We start from the raw sequence: 21845 nt of genomic DNA, 5'->3' as shown, positions 1-21845 counted from the left end.
GAACATATCTGGGATGGCTTGTAAAGTGCAGTTCAGAAGAGATCTCCAATCTCTCGTACTCTTACGGATTTTTGGACAGCGCTGCAAGTTTCATGGTGTCAGTTCCCTCCAGCACTACTTCAAACATTAGTTGGATTCATGCCACGTCATGTTGCAGCACTTCTGCATTCTCGTGGGGGCCCTACACGATATTAGGCTCTTCAGTGTGTTATAAAATACGGCTGACAACCGCTGATCGGGCGGCTTGCAATGCACGGGTCGCAGTTTGACGACCACTGCTCTATAGACGCTCGCAGCAGAGGCTGTGGGCGAAGTCGGCTGCCCTGTGGGTGTCTGGGGCGCGGCCGTGTGGCGGAAGCCCGGCGCTGACCCATCCCTCGCCTTCATCCGGTTAGCGCTGATCCCGTTTGCGGCCGTCATCCTGTTAGCGCCGCCAGAAACCCTCGCTGCCCCACTATATATGCCGCCGCCGGCCAGCACACCGCGCCCTCACTTCTGGTGGGAACATCATCCTACATCAACAACCTCTTTGGTCTCTCTGCTCAACGACACAGCAGCCGCCACCAGCAGAAGCAGCAGCAGCAGCAGCAGCAGCAACCGACAGACAGACATGATACCTCTACTCTTCGTCGTGTACGTCGTCGCTGTAAAGGTCTTCAAAAAGACCACCCCTAATGGTGAGTAAAACGACTCGTTGTTTTTCGGTCGCGACGATATTTGCATCTAAAATGTGCGAGAAATCTTCATTCTCTTCGCCTCATATCAACGCAGGAAATCAGTCATTCGATAAAACTGATCGGGAAATCTGTATGCCATTCGCTGTAAACGAAGAAAAAAAATCACATTCGCTACTGTTTCTTGCGTACTCATTCAGCTTTTTGATGCGACAGCTTCATTTTAGGTCTACTCGAGCCATTTGAAACGAGTCAGTTGCTGAAGCTGGAGACAAATGAAAACTTTTTTTTTTCTTTATTTAAGAAAGAGCTCGGAAAACTCAGTATAATTTCCTTAGAGAATGATTTGTGTGGCTCAGTGTTTAACAAGACTGTTTATTGAAACGATGTTCTTGGGTTCGATTGCAAATATGCTCGAATTATTTGTTTCTCCCCTTCTTTGTGATTTTTTTTTTTACTATGAAGTGTGAGGAAGCCATCGGCGAAACTGTACGAATGTAGGTGCAAGAACACTGAATCGGGAGTTGTGCTAGTACAGTCACTGCAGATATTCAGCGTTAGATGGGGAAGCTGACATAAAGTTTTATCCCGTCTTATCCGTGTAAATAACCTAGCACACGAGCCTTCGTAAATAAAAGTATGTTTTATGTACGTATGCAGACTCAAGCGGCGAATGACAATCTGTACCAAGGCCGGGATTCGAACCCAAGTCTTCTGCTAACTAGGCAGATCGCCAACCATTATGTCAGCCTGGCACAGAGACTTTCCACAACAGCACGGACCACGCTAGCATGCCTCCCTCTTCAGTTCAAATACCCATTCAGCCTACTTGTGGGTTGGAATGAGGAGGAAGGCGTGCTAGCATAGACTGTATAGTTGTGCAAAACCATTGTGCCAGGTGGCGTAGTGGTTGTCGCATCTGGCTAGTGAAGAGGAGACCTGGATTAGAATCCCAACTTTGGCACAGATTTTCATTCACCACTTCAGTCTGCATATATACATCATAGATGTTCGAGACTTGAAAAGGTCTCTGGAACCAAATAGGTTCATTTGATAAAAGTATTTTTCCTAGCTGAAAAAATCCACTGAAGTCCAGATATAGAGCAAGTAAATCGACTCGTATATGTTTTCTCTTACAAAACTGCAATCCAGCATTTCTCAACTCACAAATGAATGATGAACGTTTACAGTTTACACTCAGCTGCATTTTCTTATGTAAACTGAAACTGACATCATTCGTTCTCTATTTAATGTCAGCGCCGAAAACCTTACTCACTTTCTTTAGAGCACTTATTTTAAGAATACACGCCAATGACACTGATTTCTATTTATGCTTCTCTCAGATTCGCGCAGTACATGCTCGAATAGCTCCAGAGAATCATTTAGAGACACAGTACAGTCGGCATCGACTGTCAAGAAAACTGTATTCCGTGGTAAGGGAGTTTCTGATCTTGTATACCAAGACGAAAGCCACCCACTCATTCACAAAAACTAAGAATTCTGGGCGTATGAATGCCATTCTCTCCATCTTTGTTTAACGCAGTGAACGGATATCATCTATTGTAAGAACATAGGGTTGAGCTTCGTACCGATCTTCGTCGAGGAGAGGAGAGATTATTCGGACATGCCTTTTTTTCTGTTTGGCAGGCAAGGTCACCGTGTACCTTGGTAAAAGGGACTTCATCGACCACCTAGACCATGTGGACCCCATCGATGGCATTGTTGTCGTCGACAATGACTACCTCAAGGGCAGAAAGGTCTTTGGCCAGGTAAGTACACAAACATCATTCCTGAGAACTGAAATTAAAAAGAAAATCTTTATTCCTCATGCGGTGCAATCAATTCGCTGGTTAATTTCTTCAAATACAGTAACAGTATCAGGCATTCCTTGGAGGAAACGTGGAGTCTACTACATAAACAGTCCAGAGCGCTATAAAATGTAATGTAGTTTTTCCTTTTCATTCGGTTCAATAACATTTTGTTGCTCGTAACTATGGCAGTAACTTTATTGCGGGAATAAATTGACGCTAGGGAGATAAGACGCTCGTAACAGCTAACCATTCAGGTTCAATAACATTTTGCGGCGCGGGATTAGCAGAGCTGTCTCAGGCGCTGCAGTCATAGACTGTGCGGCTGATCCCGGCGGAGGTTCGAGTCCTCAGTCGGGCATAAGTGTGTGTGTTTGTCCTTACGGTAATTTAGATTAAGTAGTGTGTAAGATCAGGGATTGATGACCGAAGCAGTTAAGTCCCACAAGGTTTCACACACATTGGAATAACATTTTGTTGCTCGTAATGATGGCAGTAACTTCATTGAGGGGATTAATTGACGCCAGGATTATAACACGCACGTAATTGGCGGAACAGCTAACCATTCAGGTTCGAGACTGCTGTACTGTAATGGCCCATAATAATGGTGTTACGATCCCTTCGTTTTTAATAAAAATAGTTGCATGAATAGATCAGCGACACTTAATAATTCGTGTTGTTCTTGTAACAATAGCTGCAGATCATTACTACGAATTTAACTGCACACAATTTAGGGACTTCCCACTGTTGTCAGTTACAAAAGGCGGGGTAATGGAGTGAGATTTCCTTTCGATGCTTGCAATCATCATCGGCAAGTCACCGCATGGAAAACTAAAGCTAAACACGAGATGATTCAGGATGCTTATCTTCTGCAGATGAGTAACGTGAAACAATAGTCTACGCAGGAATTAGTTACACACCAAGAATCCCAGTGTCTTGTTGCTTTTCATGTTACTGCTAGAACTGCTCGGTTGAATATTTATTATAAGACTTTGTCACAAGAAAAAAATGGGAGAAGTTTTCTCAGTCGATGAATGGTAAACTTCCTCCGGCCACATCCCTAAGTTACAAGGCATTGGCTTTTCCAGACTAGAGGTTTGGCTTTTCGAGCTGTTTGACAGTCCTCAAGTAACCACTAATGTTTATTTGTTGTTCTGACGAATGAGTGTCCATCGATCTGAATGGATTAATTTCCTCTGCGCAGCTGACGACGACCTACCGATATGGACGAGAGGAGGACGAGGTTATGGGCCTCAAGTTCACCAAAGAGATGGTTCTCGCCAAGGAACAAATTGTACCGCAGCCAAAGGAGAAGATGGAGCTCACACCAATCCAGGTGAGCCTCGCATTTTCCATATCCCGACGTCCAGCTGACGATCAACAAGAATCAGATTAATGATCCACACATTTTTACCACCTTTCTCTCTCCCAACCTGACTGCTGTATCAGCCACAACAACTGTTCATCTCTGCCTTCATGTAGATTCAGTACTGGAGCAAAATCCATGTACCGCCACTCCTGGGGGGCTATTTTACATTTGGAAAATTTCAAGTCAATAACTACAAAGTATCCTTCAAATATCCCTCATGAGTTGTGTAACTGCCCCATAATTCTAAGTACAGACGGATTCAGTATGTGACAGATGTCAAAAAACTTTTACAAGATTTTCAAGACAAAGGTCTCATATACAAATTATAAGTACTCTCGGGAAAAGACTCCGTTCTGTGGAACGGTCGAGCCATAACGGCCGTTGTGAATATGATATTTATTTCAAGAAGCACTTTTCGGAAACATATGTAGATGTTTGTAAATTATGTTGTCACGTTTTTGCCTTGGCAACTCTTTATCTGAGAAACAAAGGACAGCGTTAAGTCGAAAAATTATTTCGTAACTTTTAAATACAGAAATGAGTTTTTCCGACCTAGAAAATTGATTTGGTAATGAAGTGTGATGTTTGCGGCGGTGTAGATAATTGGCCATTACTGTGACGGTCTAAGAGAAAAAAGTAAGAGTTCGGTATCTGTGGATGCAGCACCTGTAGAGGTGTCACTACTGCGTTCTCGTTGGAACGCATTTTTATCACGTCTGTGTGTCCAGTAGTCATTTCGTTTCACGTAGGGAATACAGGATGTTTCACAGGAATTACCCAGTTATGTGACAGACGTATTACAAGCGCATTCCTTGAAAAAAGGCACCTGCAGTTGAAACAATATTTTCTTGAAACCGATTATACTTAAATGAGATAAACATCGAAATATAGTAAAAAGCTTCAAGGAAATGAGGTTTCATTGGAATAGTCCTCTATAAATGACTTGAAGCACTCACAATTCCTCAGCCTCGCGTAACACTGAAGAGTCCGGAATTGTTGTAATAGCCCTGATGTAGTCGAAGAATTCTGCGCACGCCGAGAAATAATCAAGTACAAAAGTGTATATTGCTTGTGCGACATGCACCTCGATATCTGAATGCCGAGAGCAGGGTTTAAGACGGCGATGCACCTTCATGCAACTACATCACGTATTAGTTTGCTTCGTTGTAGGACCACTATTTTTCTCAATATAGATAAAGATGAGCAAGTGGATAACGTTGGAAGACCCATGAGTCTCTTCGCGGATGATGCTGTTGCATACAGAGAAGTCCCAACCCTAAAAAACTGTAGCGATATGCAGGGAGAGCTGCGGGGGACCGACGTATATTGCGTATAAATGGGCGGAAAGACTCGGCATGTTTGATTGCATGATTGCCGAACAATCCCTGGAGACAGCCACACACATTAAACATCCGCTATGATGTGTTAGGATCGATTTAAGGCGGTATGACCACATAAAACTAATCGTACGAAAGGCGATGCCAGATAGAGATGCATCGGAGGAATCTACAGGAAGTGCGGTTCACACGCGGTAGGGGTAGCTTACAAACCCTCGTTCGACCAGTTCTTATCAGTAGGTCCATACTGCTTAAGATCGACAGTGAAATTAGAGAACTGCGCGTTTCCCCACGATTTCGTTTAGTGAGCGCGGTGGCTTGAGAAAGGTGCTCGTTCAACTCCGTTGGCAGACGCTACAGAGGAATTGTCTTCATTACACTGTGGTTTACTGTCGAATTTCCGAAAGCGCATTTTCTTAGAAGAGGCAGTCAACATATTGCTCGCAGGAAGATCGTTAGAGAGATTCAAGTTCACACGGAAGCTGACCAACAGTGGGCTAGAACCGCAAAGGCAGAAAGTGAGGGTGGCACATGAAGTACCCTCCACCAGATACCGCAAATTGGTTTGCGGAGTACAGATGTCTGAAACCCCTCTCCTTTCTCCTGCCCTCGCTGACGTTTGAGACGGACCATCTCTCCGGCCACGAGTTCCCTCGCTTCCTCGGCCAGCACCTTTGGCACACCCTCTCCAGACGTTCGCCGGTGTGTCCGCAGGAGCGCCTCATGAAGAAGCTGGGCCCGAACGCGTTCCCGTTCACCTTCCACTTCCCGGCGTCGTCGCCGTCCTCCGTGACACTGCAGCCGGGAGACGACGACCAGGGGAAGCCCCTGGGAGTCGAGTACTCAGTCAAGACCTGGGTTGCCGACCACGCCGAGGAGAAGGGCCACAAGCGATCCGCCGTCACTCTCGCCATCAAGAAGGTAAGTCCGACGGCCCTGCGTCCTCAACCAGCGGCCCATAACTCTACAAAGTATCTCACTTAACTCCCCAAAGGGAAACTTGCCCAGAACCTCGACAATTGGGGCGCTTAGAGATGCTCCACAAGGAGGGGGGAAATCACTCGATATTTGTACAGCACACCGACATGTCGTCATCATTAAATCGTAAATGATAGATAACCTTCAGATAACACTGTCCCCCGCCTCCCCTACACACACAAAATTTCACTCAAATTATCTCATCTGATGACATAACAGCAGTGTACTGCAGAAACGTCCTCTAATTTCCAAGGCACCTCATCTCGCAACAGTCGAGTACCTCATGATAAAAGCTTTTACAGGCGTCCCGAAGGCCCTAAAACTGAGTCCAGAATCGTAAACCAAAGGACCAGAACAACTTGCAGTATAAAAAGAATTCAAGTACTCTAGGGGTCAGCAGCACATATTGTCGGAGAAATAGCGAAGAACTGAGCAAATAGTGAATGCTCGGAAATGTCAACAGTTTTTAGTTGCAACGAATATTTTGTGTATTCGTAATCTCGGTGCAGACTGGTGAAATGGATTTTTATACGATTCGGTAAGAGCAAAGGACGGCAGCATGTTGAGAAGAGTACTGGACTAGATATTAAATGAAATATGCCAGTGCTCAACGTATTTGAATAATGCTGAGCAAATAAATTAAAAACAGTTTTGTTTTGCTTCTTTCATTCATTAATTGTGGAGGGGGGGGTCTGATAACGTATGTTCATAGAGAGAGAGAGAGAGAGAGAGAGAGAGAGAGAGAGAGAGAGAGAGAGAAGAGAGAGAGAAATAGAAACAGGAGAATAGAAAAAGAGAAACTATCGGGGAGGGAAAAAGCTCTAAAAATGATAAAATTTGAAAGATGAGATAAACTGAAGAAAAGGGAAAAATTAGAAAAGAGAATGAAAAAGTAAAAAATTTAAAAAAAGATAAATAGATAAAGAGGAAGAGCAATAAAAATTATATCTGCAATGTAAAATATGCAGTATTTTCTGTATTCAAACTGGTGGAAGGGACTTTTTATATGATCCAATAACAGCAAAGGACCGCTGCATGTTGAGAAGAGTACTGGACTAGATATTGAATAGAAACAACAGATGATATGCCACTAACGAAAGTATCTGATATAGCAATCTTTTAACCACAGACGATTTTAAAACATTTTAAAGTGCAATGTAGTTTTACTGATCAAGCAAGGCAAAGCGAATATGTGACAAGTTCTCATCGTCAAACTTCCGAGAACAACGGGCACACTTTGTAACGTCCCCTTGGAAAGATTAATGAATGACTGCGCTGGTAAACCTCTTACATTATTTGATTTTCAGATAGCTGAGCACAACTGAACGTGCTCAGACATTTCGCTCTTCACCTATTCTGATTAACACTAACCTGACACACAATATTTTTAGCGCAACGCAATCTGACTTTCAAAAATCCCTACACAAGAATGGCCCTGACAAACATTAACCAATACCTTTCACAAATCATTCACCTCACAAAAATATTCGTTACTCGAACTACTACAATACAGCGAGAGCCACTACTGCCAGCTAAATAAAAGATTCAAACTACTGAAGGCACTAACTACTGATAGGCATAGTTAGCAAATGAAAGATTTTGATGGAGAACAAACAATGTATTTACCTTAATAGTGTTCAAAAGTCATAATATATATAGCAGCTTATGACATCCACTCTTACAAATTTACTGTCTCTGATGGACGCACGTCCAGATCATCCGCTCTCAAAACTCCGCCACCTCTCTCCCCACATCCACCACTGCTGGCGGCTTACCTCCAACTGCGCAACGCTACGTGCTGTTAACAGCCAACTGCCCAACTCTACAATAGCGAATATTACAACAATGCCAACCAGCCACAGACTGCACATAGCACATCCAGTGATTTTCATACAGAACGCAACGTGGCGTTACCAATATGTCTTTCCTTTCGTTTTTCTGTAACTAATGTAGGTCGCAAACAGCCCATTTCGTTTAAGAGACACCAGACGAACGTAAAAATACTGAAAATGTTTCCCCTGATGTGGAAAAGCTGGCAACGAGGAAACCGTGCGATGCCCAAAAAATTTGGCTGGCCTCAATCCGCTGTAATTGGATAAGAGAAGGAATTTTGCTGGTGAGAAATGGGCTTTCTGCGGGAAAGAAGCCACCCCGGACGGTTTAAATAGCAGCTGGCGGCGCGTCTGAGGCCAGACAGCCGCCGGCGCTTCGACCGCGGCCACGACCCCTCGCGGCTGTCGGCTGAGCCGGCGTGGCGCGGCGCCATGTTCTTCGTGAGCAACGTGTCCGAGCGCCACGCTTACGGCGCCCGCTCCCAGCTGCAGAACCACTACAAGAGCTCCGCCCTGTACGTGCGCAACAAGAGCAAGGGCAACCAGGTGAGCCGGGCACCGCAGGGGAAGCCAACTGGCTCTCCGTGTAGCGCTCAGCACTTCGAAGAACACAAACACGTCGCTGGTTGGCTTCGAATACACCACCGATGAGTCACAGCTGGAGTCAGTCGGGTCCTACAGATTCTACGGAGGAACCAAATGTGATGCTTCAACCTACTCAGAGTGAAGCCTTGTTGTTGTTGTGGTCTTCAGTCCTGAGACTGGTTTCATGCAGCTTTCCATGCTACTCTATCCTGTGTAAGCTTCTTCATCTCCCAGTACCTACTGCAGCCTGCATCCTTCTGAATTTGCTTAGTGTATTCATCTCTTGGTCTCCCTCTACGATTTTTACCCTCCACGCTGCCCTCCAGTACTAAATTGGTGATACCTTGATGCCTCAGAACATGTCCCACCAACCGATCCCTTCTTCTAGCCAAGTTGTGCCACAAACTCTTCTCCCCAGTTCTATTCAGTGCCTCCTCATTAGTTATGTGATCTACCCATCTAATCTTCAGCATTCTTCTGTAGCACCACATTTCGAAAGCTTCTGTTCTCTTCTTGCCTAAACTATTTATCGTCCATGTTTCACTTTCATACATGGCTACACTCCATACAAATACTTTAAGAAATGACTTCCTGACACTTAAATCTATACTCGATGTTAACAAATTTCTCTTCTTCAGAAATGCTTTGCTTGCCATTGCCAGTCTACATTTTATATTCTCTCTACTTCGACCATAATCAGTTATTTTGCTCCCCAAATAGCAAAACTCCTTTACTACTTTAAGCGTCTCATTTCCTAATCTAATTCCCTCAGCATCACCCGACTTAATTCGACTACATTCCATTATCCTCGTTTTGATTTTGTTGATGTTCAACTTACACTCTCTGAAGCCTTGCATGGAAGAGAAATGTGGAAATAAACTATTCAGACAAGGTAGGTATGGAAGCTTTTGAAAAATCGTGCTACAGAAGACTGCCAAAGTTGATATGGGTAATGAGGAAGTGCAAAATCGAAATGATGAGAAAAGAAATTTATGGAGTAATTTGACCCGAAGAATGTATTAGTCGTAAAAAAAGAAATGGAAATGATCGTTTGGCATTGTTGGCCGGATGCCCCATGCGGGTGAGTTCGGCCGCCGTATTGTAAGTCCTTCATAGCTGACGCCACTCCGGCGACTTGCGGGTCACAGATGAAGGACACACAACACCTAGTCCCCTGCCGGGAATCGAAGCCGCGTCCCCCGCGTGGTAGGCGAAAACGCTACCGCTACTCTACGGGGGCGGACTGTACTGGTCGTTAAAACATATCACGAGGCATCCATGAATAGCCAGCTGGCTAATGGAGGGAAGTGTGAGGAGTAGAAATTGAGGAGGGAGAGATAGAAGCTGATGTTGGTTGCAGTAGGTAAACAGAGATGAAGAGACTTGCACAGGATAAACTAGTGTGGAGAACTGCATCAAACAAGTCTTTGAGCCGGCCGGAGTGGCCGTGCGGTTCTAGGCGCTGCACTCTGGAACCGAGCGACCGCTACGGTCGTGATGTCCTTAGGTTAGTTAGATTTAAGTAGTTCTAAGTTCTATGGACTGATGACCACAGCAGTTTAGTCCCATAGTGCTCAGAGCCATTTGAACCATTTTTGAGCTACGGTTGCAGGTTCGAATCCTGCTTCGGGCATGGATATGTGTGATGTCCTTAGGTTTAATTAGTTCTAAGTTCTAGGCGACTGATGACCTCAGAAGTTGAGTCGCATTTTACTCAGAGCCATTTGAACCATTTTGAGCCAGTCTTTGAGCTGGACTACGATAACAAGCAGTACAACAGGTCTATCTACTAATACGAAAATAGCAGTGCCTGTGTTATTGAGAATTACGATGTAATGTTGCTTCGGCCATGCATGAATGTATGAACCAACTTCTTAACAACACAGGCACTGCTATTTCGTATTTATTCTCCAATACAGGGGTGTCTACTCTCAACAAGTATGTCCTTCCCGAAGGTAAGTATACGTAATGTACGAGTGCAGGTTATGACACATAGGTACTGGATGTTCAGGTCCGGCCGTGATTCGTGCACGAGTAGCCGAAGCGGTGAAGGTGACAACTCGCATAAAGCTGGAAATCCACGTTCAAGTTCCGGTCCGTCATTCTAACATACAGCCGACAGTGGTCCATATTCGCATTTGCATATACATTTCTTGTATATCTACTAACAGGTGAAGCCTCGCACTTTATTTACTCCCATAAATTTGTAAGTCCAGAATGACTCCAGCTCTGACTTCTAATGAAAAGTCTTCCCACTAACAACGGACACTGCTGCTTTGGGAGGGGGGAGGGGGGAGGCGGGAAGTGCCCTACCTCGACGATATAGGCAGCCATAACACATCGGATAGTATCAGTGGAGCTGCAGAGTAACATATGGTCCTTGAGAGGTACAGCAGCCTTTTCAGTAGTTGCACGGGTAACAGTGTGCATGATTGACTAATCCGGCTGTGTAACATTTGCTGACATGGCCTTCCAATGTTGGTACTGTGACTCGTCTGAAAGTGAAAAGAAACTACAGCATTATGTAACCTGAGGACGTGCAGCTCTAATATATAGGCGGCTAAAGAGAAGGATGATCAGTTGAATAGAAAGGATGGTCTGATGGAATTACGTTTTTCTGGAGAAAAGGAGGGGAAAATCAAGATGGGCTGAGGTGTGAATTGAAGTTTGTGTTAGGGAGGGCATTGGACTGAGTTAGTCCGTGTAGCTCTGTTAGCCGCAATACGATGCGAGCGGGCCAGGGTTCGATTCCCGGTCGGGTTGCACATTTCGCCCGCACGGTAGCTCAGCGTGTTCGGTCAGAGGGTTAGCTGATCTCTGTAATAAAAAAAAACTGAGTTAATCGATCAACAACGAACTTAAACGGATATCTTACGACGTCCGCCCCGAGCAGATGCAACGAACAAACGCGAACAAAATAGATAAAAAAAAGGTTGGTGTAGTGGATAACATCTGCCTAGGAAGCAGGTGACGCGAGCTCAAGTTCCAGCGTTGGCATCAATTTTAATTCATACTTCAGCTTCTATCCTTATTTCGTTTGGAAAGGACGCGATCTTATTTCCTTCCGCATCCTTCCCCAATCTGAGCTCGTGCCTTAGGGTAATGAAGCCTCCGTCGATGGACTGTTAAATCCTAATCTTCCTTCTTTCCTTGATCGGGGCAGATCACATGGTTCTAGCAACACGACGTAACAAGTGCTGGGGTGCCTTGAGTTGTATGTTTCTCGGCATTATTATGTGACAGGTGACTAGAACAGAGTACAGGAGGTTCATGCGGTGTGTTGTTTTATGCCCGCAGCTGCAATACGCGCCACCGACTCGCGGCCGCCGTCTTCCCAGCTCCCTGGTCAGCAAGGGCTTCACCTTCTCCCAGGGCAAGATCAACCTGGAGGTCACCCTCGACCGCGAGATCTACTACCACGGCGAGAAGCTCGCAGCCAACATCATTATCAATAACAACTCCAGGAAGACCGTCAAGAATATCAAGGTACGTACGCCGACTCATTCCCTCCTTGTTGATCTATGAGGTAAATTGGTGACCCCTCTATTCTCGTCAACACAGGAACCATACTGAAGCGGTGCCTTCATTACATACGTTGATTTCACTTTCATTTTCCATTGCGACTCTCGTATGTTAATCTTTGTTGAGCAATGCGTAAATTCACCATTTGTGAGATATAATGCTCCTATTATTCGACTATACATCATGTCTGAGCGATATAGAAGTCTACAACTCGGTAACGTCACACTTATCGACGTTGCCTCCAGGAAGCATTTTGTATCTACACTCCTGGAAATTGAAATAAGAACACCGTGAATTCATTGTCCCAGGAAGGGGAAACTTTATTGACACATTCCTGGGGTCAGATACATCACATGATTACACTGACAGAACCACAGGCACATAGACACAGGCAACAGAGCATGCACAATGTCGGCACTAGTACAGTGTATATCCACCTTTCGCAGCAATGCAGGCTGCTATTCTCCCATGGAGACGATCGTAGAGATGCTGGATGTAGTCCTGTGGAACGGCTTGCCATGCCATTTCCACCTGGCGCCTCAGTTGGACCAGCGTTCGTGCTGGACGTGCAGACCGCGTGAGACGACGCTTCATCCAGTCCCAAACATGCTCAATGGGGGACAGATCCGGAGATCTTGCTGGCCAGGGTAGTTGACTTACACCTTCTAGAGCACGTTGGGTGGCACGTGATACATGCGGACGTGCATTGTCCTGTTGGAACAGCAAGTTCCTTTGCCGGTCTAGGAATGGTAGAACGATGGGTTCGATGACGGTTTGGATGTACCGTGCACTATTCAGTGTCCCCTCGACGATCACCAGAGGTGTACGGCCAGTGTAGGAGATCGCTCCCCACACCATGATGCCGGGTGTTGGACCTGTGTGCCTCGGTCGTATGCAGTTCTGATTGTGGCGCTCACCTGCACGGCGCCAAACACGCATTCGACCATCATTGGCACCAAGGCAGAAGCGACTCTCATCGCTGAAGACGACACGTCTCCATTCGTCCCTCCATTCACGCCTGTCGCGACACCACTGGAGGCGGGCTGCACGATGTTGGGGCGTGAGCGGAAGACGGCCTAACGGTGTGCGGGACCGTAGCCCAGCTTCATGGAGACGGTTGCGAATGGTCCTCGCCGATACCCCAGGAGCAACAGTGTCCCTGATTTGCTGGGAAGTGGCGGTGCGGTCCCCTACGGCACTGCGTAGGATCCTACGGACTTGGCGTGCATCCGTGCGTCGCTGCGGTCCGGTCCCAGGTCGACGGGCACGTGCACTTTCCGCCGACCACTGGCGACAACATCGATGTACTGTGGAGACCTCACGCCCCACGTGTTGAGCAATTCGGCGGTACGTCCACCCGGCCTCCCGCATGCCCACTATACGCCCTCGCTCAAAGTCCGTCAACTGCACATACGGTTCACGTCCACGCTGTCGCGGCATGCTACCAGTGTTAAAGACTGCGATGGAGCTCCGTATGCCACGGCAAACTGGCTGACACTGACGGCGGCGGTGCACAAATGCTGCGTAGCTAGCGCCATTCGACGGCCAACACCGCGGTTCCTGGTGTGTCCGCTGTGCCGTGCGTGTGATCATTGCTTGTACAGCCCTCTCGCAGTGTCCGGAGCAAGTATGGTGGGTCTGACACACCGGTGTCAATGTGTTCTTTTTTTCATTTCCAGGAGTGTAGTTCGATTCAACCCCAGCTGCGTAGGCATCTCATGGTTTCATCCATACACCACTTGCCGTGTCTGTGAAGCAGTGGCTTCCATTGGGTCTTTCCCAGCGCTGATTTTGGTGTTCAGACTTGTCATTTCATGGACAGTGTTGCTGAATCACCTCGTGCCATTCCTGGTCCTTCTTTCATATCCAGCAATCCGTATCTAGCACTGTATCAAAGGTCTTTCTCATGACATTTCCTTCAAATGCCAAAAGTCTCTCATCAGCCAACTTGTGGTGCTCGAGGCCCGCGTGGTGACGCATCTGTTTGTGGTGTGCGCGGCAGGTGTACGTCGTGCAGCACTGCGAGGTGACGATGGTGAACGCGCAATTCTCGCGACACGTGGCCAGCTTGGAAACTCGCGAGGGCTGCCCCATCACGCCCGGCGCCTCCTTCACCAAAGTCTTCTACCTGGTGCCCTGCGCCGCCAGCAACAAGGACCGGTACGGCATCGCGCTCGACGGATACCTCAAGGTGAGTGAGTACCCACAATGTCACATCTCGTGTGGCCAATACAAGGACGACAAAATCACGAAGGTATATTCAGACTGTCACAGTTCGCGACGTTTTTTTCATTGCCTGTTTCAAGAATCGTGTAACGCAGCGTAAGCGGGGTACAGATATCAGCTCCCAAATGAACCATTTTGGGCTTCATCTGATTTTCGACTTTTAGGTTTGTCGAAGACATTGTGATCCTGTCGGAGATCGCAAAAGACTTGAAGGTTCAAGTGAAGGGGATGGGTAAAGTCTTGAAAAGAGGTTAAGGATGAACATCAACATAACTTTTACTATTAAAAAGAGTCTTGATCACAATTTATTTCGTACGGTGGCCGGTTTCGACCTCTACTATGATCATCTTCAGACCAATGAGTAAGAATCTCCTTCTGCTAGTGATTCTCTAGCAGACTGAAATAAATTGTGATCCAGATTCTTTTTAATAGTAAATATTTGCAACATATTGATCACTGTCACTCCCACAATCTATTCAAAAGTAATCGACAAAAGTAACACAAGAATAATGCAACAGAGTTGCAACAAATCATGTGATGATGGGAAGTAGATTAGATGAAGAGACACTAAAAGCATTTTATTTGGCAGCAAAATAACTGACGACGTTCGAAGTAGAGAGGATATAAAACTCAGTCTGGCAATGTCACGAAGGGCGTTTTTTTTGGAAAAGTGAAACTTGTTAACATTGAATATAAGTTCTTTTCGGAGAGTATTCCTCTGTAGTGCAGCCTTGTGTGGAAATGAAACGTGGACGATGAACTAGAAAAGAACAAAAGTTCTTGAAATGTGGGCTGCAGGTTGAAGATTAGATGAACAGATACAATAACTAATGAGTAGGTACTGAACCGAGCTGGGGGGGGGGGGGGGGGGGGGGGATTTATAGCACAGCGTGAGTAAAACGAGGGGACGATTGATAGTACATACACTGAGACATCAATGAATTGTTAATTTGGTAATGGAAGGAAGTTTGAGAAGTTAAAACTACAGTGGGAGGTCAGAGCTTGAGAAGATGTGGGAGAGCAGACGCTTGACTAAGAAGGTTCAAGAGGATGTAGGTGGCAGTAGTTATGCACAAATTAAGAGGCTTTCACAGGATAGACTAAGGTGGAGGGTTGCATCAAATCAGTCTTCAGCCTGAAGAACATAGTAACAAATGATTTTGGAGAATGGATTAAGAAAGCAATTTTCACAGAACGCTCCAGCTAGAATGAAATGTTAGTTACTTTGACAGAATGGTAATTGTGTGTGTGGAGGGGGATTCCGTCATATTGACCAATTTCCAATGACCGAGATCTTTAAACTCACAGATACGAGGGTCTTAGTTCAAATTAAAATCACTTTTCTGTGTTGATGACTGTGGTATTGGCCTCTATCTCTGACTGAGAAATACTGGGACTAGGCTGTCTTCCGTTTTGGTGCCTAAAAACAAATGCCCAGTAAACTGGGATGGCGGCGTGGGATGAACTGGTTCTAGGGTAGAGTGGGGTAATCATAGTTCTAGGGTAGAGTGGGGTAATCATAGAGGATTTTCGCAGCCACCACTTTTATAACGACTTACTGTCAATTGTGGAATTCTGAAGCAGACAATTATACTGGGAAAATAAGCATGTGAAGCTAATGTATTGAGGATGCTTTAGTAGCAGGGACTGTTACGACACACGAAGTATTGACATTATATGATACTTATTGTCCGACTTGTGGTCTTATGGAATATTTCATGTAAGTATGATGCCAGAGTGAGGGGAGATCTGAAGAGAATGGCACCATAAACTAACTTGTCGGTCACGCAATGTAAGCAGCTACGGGACTGACGGAGTTGGGCTGTGCTTTCCACAGGACGACGACGTGAACCTGGCGTCTTCCACACTGGTCAGCGAGGGCAAGAACACCACAGACGCCATCGGTATCGTCATCTCGTACTCCCTGCGCGTCAAGCTCAACTGTGGCACCCTGGGCGGCGAACTCCAGACCGACGTGCCTTTCAAGCTGTTGCACCCAGCTCCAGGTAAGCCGGAGGGAACTTTCCTCTCACCTCTCATATCTACGTTAAATGTGGCCAATACAAGGGTCGGGCTGTCATTAACGTGCAGCCCACCGACTGTTTGCTTCGGTTTAAGATATTCTCATCTACTGTCCAAGCTTTAAGATGAATAGCTCTGCAGTCGTGCGATGTATGCTTTGATGGCTCTACAATTATCTACTGAACTATGTGACGTTACAGTGATATTATCGGCTATTACAAGCACCGAGGGAAAGCAGTTAATTAAGTCTTTCTATGCTCAGTCATAGGATGTTAGTTTTTTACTTATTACTTCGCTCACCTTTGACCTCCAACAGGATCTTGCCCAGCACAGTACTGTGGTCTTCAGTCCAATGTTGGGATGATGACAGCTTTATTTACTTGTGGGATCCGGGTCACTAAATCGTAGAGTTATGAAAGATTATTTCTGGTCTATAGTAAACATAAGGAAGATGCAATTACTATGTGCATCCAAAAGTGAGTGAAATAAGTGTTGATTGATGCCACAGCATCCGATATGTCACTTTATTTACACGAGATGGCCAAATGATCGCGTAATATACAACGTGCGAAAGCACATCGCTGCAGATTCTCTGGGGGTGTCGTTTGCATTATTTCAACGGCGCCCATAGAAATTCCCAACTTTTAACATTATTCATTTACAATTTTCCAAATCTTTGGCTTCGTGCCAGTGTATTTTGGCCTGTGGAAACGTTCAGATTTCGATTAATATCTGAGACTACAATTATCTTGTTGGCATTTAATCTGTTTTTGACCTCTGCTTGTTTTCTTAGTTTTTGTGAATTGTATTAAACTGCAGGTTTCCATGTCACTAGATGGGCACCTTGTGTGAATGCTCTGAAAAGCTAATCATTTGCATATCACAGCATCTTCTTCATGTCGGTTAAATTTCGCGTCTGTAGCACGTCATCTTTATGGTGTAACAATTTTAATGGCCTGTAGTGTACCTGCTATTTACGAGTGCATGGCAGTTTCCATTGTTGTTCTTTTTCAGTGACACATTTTTGCCTAAAGTTTTAATCATTACGTTAAACAGGAGTGGTCTGCTTACGGCATTTCTTTTTTTCCCTCCTGCGCAGGCACCGCTGAACGCGAGAAGGCTCAGGCCATCAAGAAGATGAAGAGCGTCGAGCGCACGCGCTATGAGAACTCTTGCTACGCAGCCGACGACGACGACAACATCGTCTTCGAGGACTTCGCCCGCCTCAGGCTCAACGAGCCCGAATAAGCGGCGACTTGATTTCTAGTTAGCACTTCGTACCCCGCAGTCACCGGCGCTAGGCTGGTTCGTCTCCCCTCCCCTGCACAGGTGTTCTCATCGATCGCAAGCTCATCCTCCACTCGCTTCCTCGGAGCACTCTAGTGGAATCATCTCATTCACGAAGACACGCACCTGTCTTGTCACCATCTTAGGCGGAAGCACGGTAGCAGACTTTTAGCGCACAGAGTTGTAGCTTTACACGAGTAGCTTCATCTCTGACACATCCCTCCTCGACGCCAAGAAACGGGAGGATTCGCCCCTTTGGAACTTGTCTCCTCGGAGGCACTTGAAGAATGGCGGAAGAATTCCCGGCTACTGTTACCCACGACAAAAGGAAGCGCTCACGGAACCTTTACGCTCGCGGCGACCTGTTAGCATTAACAAGCGACATTTCGACGGCGGGGTACGATTCCGTACAAAGCAGCAGTATAACCTAGCGCGAGTGGCCCTTCTGCCGGGCGGATCCTCCCCTGAATAAACCTCTGTCTCTTACGCGTAGGCTCCGAACGAGACGCGCCGTGGAGCCCGGTGTGACTGTACTCGGGCTTGTCTTTCAGCGCCCGTCGCCCGGCTGCGCAGAAAAAACTGCTCCGCAATACTTCAGTAGGAATAAAGCGATAAATATTCTTTGACACCCCGTCCTGATAGTATTCCCTTAAACAGAAGGCAAGTGTCGAGTTGTGGTGGCTTTTGAGCGGTGGTTACCACAATGAAGCCATTTGCTTTTTATCTTCACAGTAGCGTTATGGGAGAGGCATAGGAATTGTAGAATTACTCCATCCCGTCCCTTAGACTTGATGCGGACGCGTCAGCTGTGACGATACGAAAGCGTCTAACTTCTTGTCAGCCCAACGTCACGCCACGGGTTTCGCGCGACGCCAAGGAAGAAGAAAGGTAAAATTACCTGATAGAAATCGGCAAAAAGGTGTATGACGCCAACAAAACAAAAATACCGAATCGTACGTCATCGAAAAAAAGGACGGAGCCTATGTAGTAAAACGCAATATAACATTTCTCAAAAATTTACAAAAAAATTGAAAAATGTCGAATAAAATATTTTGCAAAAAAAAAAAGAGATTTTTGGCATACAATAACGTTTGAGGAAGCTACTGCCATCTTAGCACCCACTTTACCAACTGCACCTGAGAACATCGTAGATGTCTAACGACACAGAAAGAAAATAAAACGTTATTTATGCCCCAATAAGTGAAACTTTCAAGGTAACTGAAGCGTAACTTATAAGCAGAGCAGAATAGTTGGACCACCCATCCCTTTCATCTTCATCATCATCATCGTGAAATTCTCTCACCAGAAGAGGTATAGCTCAAGATGTAAATAACTAGTTAGCAAGTAGCTGCACTACCTAGGAAACAACACAGACGTTTTGTTTAGTGCATTTAATGTTTATTTCTGACAAAGTTCGTTTCTGATCTATAAGTTGATTATACGTTCAGTTGTTGGCTTTAAATTGTGTTTGCCTTGGTTGAGAACTTGATTTGTAATCGTTTTGTATTATTATGGGTTGTAATTGTTTGTGGAGTTTACTGAATAAAAAAATGACATCTGGACGTAAATAATGTGTCTTATTGAATGGTAATTCAGGAATATTTTACTTAAATCCTACAGTCCACGTACTGAGGTTTTCATCGACTGAAATCATATGTTAAATTTAGTACCGTGTACGAAATCTTGAAAGTAATTTTTTGCCTTTCTTATGATGGCTTTTCTTATACGTTTATTTTCAAAAGGAAAGCGAAGAATTGACGATCTGAAAGATGTCACAAATATTGACACCAAGATTTAGTAAAGAAAACAGAATTACACAACATTTGGAATAAATTTGAAATTACTTGGACAGACTGCTGACCGCAAACTTTCACTGAAGATTTCATAAACTCGAAACAGTCGTGATAGGAAGTAACAAGATGAATGATAACCAGCGAGAAATTAAAGTTGGGAGAGGAATAATTCCTATATAACATAAAACAACATCACGCAACATGGGAACTACAACGAAGAAGTAAGAAACATTGTAGCACATGCAATGTAAACGACCTTCATCTATAAGGAAAATAAAAATTAGCAATGGGGAAACCGAAATGTTGTGTTGTTGAATATCAGGAAAATTAAAGGGACAAATAAAGTTGGAAAGGAGGTGGCAGATGCTACAGCTTAAGAAAGACGACAGAGATGATAAAATAAATGATAAAAAAAACCACTTAAAGAACTGTCCGAAAAAAAAATGGAAGTCGATATCCAGTTTTAAGTAGGAGTTTAACAGAGCTTCACCAGCCGAAGTGGCCGAGCGGTTCTAGGAGCTACGGTCTCGAACCGCGCCACTGCGACGATCGCAGTGTGTGTGATGTCTTTAGGTTAGTTAGGTTTAAGTAGTTCTAAGTTCTAGGGGACTGATGACCTCAGATGTTTAGTCCCATAGTGCTCAGAGCCATTTGAACCATTTGAACAGAGCTTCGAACACTTGCAAACAAACAAGGCAGAATGTATAAATAACATTCCTTTGGAAAATAAAATAATGGATGAAGTGGCAACCAAACGATTATTCGAATTGGTTCTAAGAATTATGAGTGTGGAGACAGTCCATCAGACTTTTGCAAAGAATATCATCTATACAACGGAAAGAGAGCAAGGGCGGATAATTGGGAAAACTGTCGCACAATTAGCTTACCATCTCATACAACTATGTGGCTGACAAGAAAATATAAAAAATAACGAAAAAGAAAACTGAGGGTCAGTTACATGTTGATCATTTTGGACTTTGGAAGGGTAAAGTTACCAGACAGGCAGTTCTGATGTCGCGCTTTGGAATGAAAGCAAGATTAAAGAAAAATCAGGAAGCTTTCATAGAATTTGCTGACCTAGGAAAAGCACCCAACAAGTTCTTTGAAAATTAGGTGTAAGCTGCAGGGAAAGACGGGTAATACACAATATTTACGAGAAAGAGAGAACAACAAGAAACAGGTGTTCAGAATATGAATGATGTAAGGCAGGGCTCTGAGCACTATGGGACTTAACATCTGTGGTCATTAGTCCCCTAGAGCTTAGAACTACTTAAACCTAACTAACCTAAGGAAATCACACACATCCATGCCCGAGGCAGGATTCGAACATGCGACCGAAGCAGTCGCGCAGCTCCGGACTGAGCGCCTGAATGTAAGGCTGGGAAATAGTCTTATGCCACTACTATTCAACATATACAACGAAGAAGCAATTATGGAAATAAAAGAAAGGTTAAAATGTGTGATTAAAATTCAGTATGAAATGATATCACCGATAAGATTCGCTGATATTACTACTATTGTTAGTGAAAGTGGATGAGAATTACAAGACCTGTTAAGCAGATTGAAGTAGCTAATGAACACACACGACGGACTGAAAGTAAACCGAAGACACGTGAAAGCACCATAAATGAGATTACTGACAAACTTAATTTCAAAACTGGGCTCCACGAGCTACACGAAGAGAAGGAATTCTACTATCTTGGAAGCAAAATTATAAATGACGGATGAAGCATAGACGATATGAAGAGCAAACTAGCAAAGGCAATAAGAGTATTCCCGGACCAAAGAAGTAACCAGTATCAAAAATCGGTCTTAATTTGAGGAGGAAATTTCTGCATATAAGTGGATAATGGACTGTGAGAACCGAAACAGAAGAGAATCGAAGCGCTTGCAATGTGAAGTGTATGGAGTTGAAAATTAGATGAGAAACGAGAAAGTTGTCTACAGATTGGTTCAAATTCCAATGGCTCAAAGCACTATGGGACTTAACATCTGAGGTCATTAGTCCCCTGGACGTAGAACTACTTAAACCTCACTAGCCTAAGGACATCACACACATCCATGCCCGAGGTAGGATTCGAACCTGCAGCAGCAGCGTGGTTCCGGACTGAAGAGCCTAGAACCGGTCGGTCACAGCGGCCGGCACAGATTGGGTCAGGAGAGAAACATGCGGAAAACATTTACAAGGACTACGTCACAGGACATGTGTTAAGACATGAAGGAACAACTTTCATGGTGCAAGAGAGATCTGTTGAGCGTGAAAACTGAAGGAAAAACAGAGATTGAAATATAAAGTACCTGATAAAAAAGTGGCGCACCCAGATGACAAGGTCGGATGTCAATGTAAATTCATACACGTACACACCATCGGAACGTGCGTAAGTGGTTAGAGTTGCAGTGTCTGTGAGAGGT

The 21845-nt window shown here is 44.9% G+C and overlaps 1 protein-coding gene across 1 annotated transcript; it reads left to right on the top strand.

Annotated features, from left to right (window-relative positions):
* The first annotated feature begins 451 nt into the window (after positions 1 to 451).
* Positions 452 to 19211, top strand: LOC126284433 (arrestin homolog). Its single transcript, XM_049983355.1, has 8 exons — positions 452 to 677; positions 2322 to 2443; positions 3687 to 3818; positions 5903 to 6109; positions 11881 to 12069; positions 14108 to 14296; positions 16169 to 16337; positions 17453 to 19211. The coding sequence occupies exons 1-8, from the start codon at positions 461 to 463 to the stop codon at positions 17599 to 17601; spliced, it is 1374 nt and encodes a 457-aa protein (XP_049839312.1). The 5' UTR covers positions 452 to 460; the 3' UTR covers positions 17602 to 19211.
* Positions 19212 to 21845: the final 2634 nt, after the last annotated feature.

This window comes from Schistocerca gregaria, chromosome 8 (genome assembly GCF_023897955.1).
Source record: "Schistocerca gregaria isolate iqSchGreg1 chromosome 8, iqSchGreg1.2, whole genome shotgun sequence".
Taxonomy (NCBI): domain Eukaryota; kingdom Metazoa; phylum Arthropoda; class Insecta; order Orthoptera; family Acrididae; genus Schistocerca; species Schistocerca gregaria.
Note: the sequence above shows the minus strand (reverse complement) of the source record. Positions and strands in the feature narration are given on the sequence as shown.